Raw genomic sequence first — 1,013 nt, forward strand, 5'->3', positions numbered from 1 at the left:
TACAAATATGACCTTTAACTATTCAAAACTGCACAAATATGACCTCTCTCCAAGTCAGCCTTTTTAACAATGTGGCACCGTGTGATTGGATTACCTTTCCACGTAGGCGCGAGTGAGACTCACACATGGGGTTGGAAAATCGGAGGTCATATTTGTTCAGGTTTTGAATAGTTAAAGGTCCTATTTGTGCACTATCAAAGTTTAATGTCAAAGTTATAATTTAGTGTCAAGTTTAGGGTTATTTTTATGTATTAACTCTTAATAAAATTTTCATCATTATGTGCGCAATAAGATGCCAAATCCTCCTTTCTTTATCTTCTCTTCTTTGCCTCTGTATTTCTCTAACACATTCGTCTTTAATTTTTATTTTTGTGATTCGTAAAAAAAATCCTTATGATTGTTACCAAAAAAAATTAAAATCACGAAAATTTTATAGTTTGAGGCGTGCTTCTATCACAGAATTAGGTTCAGGAAAACACACATTTCTGTAGTAGTGATTAATGATGAGGAACAATTAATTCAAAATAAAAAGCTTTATGAATCTCAACATGAAAAAATATGTCCACATTCCAAAAACAATGCAGAATGATTGTTCATATATCAGGAACCTAAATGGCGGGATTACTTAATTGGTTCAGATATAATTGTTAATATAATTGGCTTGTTTGACTAATATAAAAGTGGGGAAAGCCACAGACACAACTTTCACATGCAACTCCAAACAAAGTACTTTGGACTATAGAGGTACTAATACAAAGAGGAAATATTTTGATCTAAATATGTCACTGCACCTTAAAGGACCTGCTGTTTTTTCTTCGCAACACCTTCAAAAATTCCGTCAGGTCCAAAATTACAAGACAAGTTTAGATGATCAATTGGACCTCGTAGCTGGAATGAAACAGTAAATTCACCCGGTGGGCATAAATTCTGAGTTTGCATCTTAAAAACCATATTCTTCCTGCGAACCTTCCTCTCTCCGGTCACGCTCACCCCTTTTATGAGAATTCTCCCAT

At 34.4% G+C, this 1,013-nt stretch overlaps 1 protein-coding gene across 1 annotated transcript; it reads right to left on the reverse strand.

The window, feature by feature from the left end:
- Positions 1 to 514: 514 nt before the first annotated feature.
- Positions 515 to 1,013, reverse strand: LOC124893177 (alpha-crystallin domain-containing protein 22.3-like; the record flags this gene model as incomplete). Its single annotated transcript, XM_047404273.1, is given in 1 exon segment — positions 515 to 1,013. A coding segment is annotated over 1 exon segment (221 nt), but the record flags the coding sequence as incomplete, so codon positions are not given.

This window comes from Capsicum annuum, unplaced genomic scaffold (assembly GCF_002878395.1).
Source record: "Capsicum annuum cultivar UCD-10X-F1 unplaced genomic scaffold, UCD10Xv1.1 ctg55162, whole genome shotgun sequence".
Taxonomy (NCBI): Eukaryota; Viridiplantae; Streptophyta; class Magnoliopsida; order Solanales; family Solanaceae; genus Capsicum; species Capsicum annuum.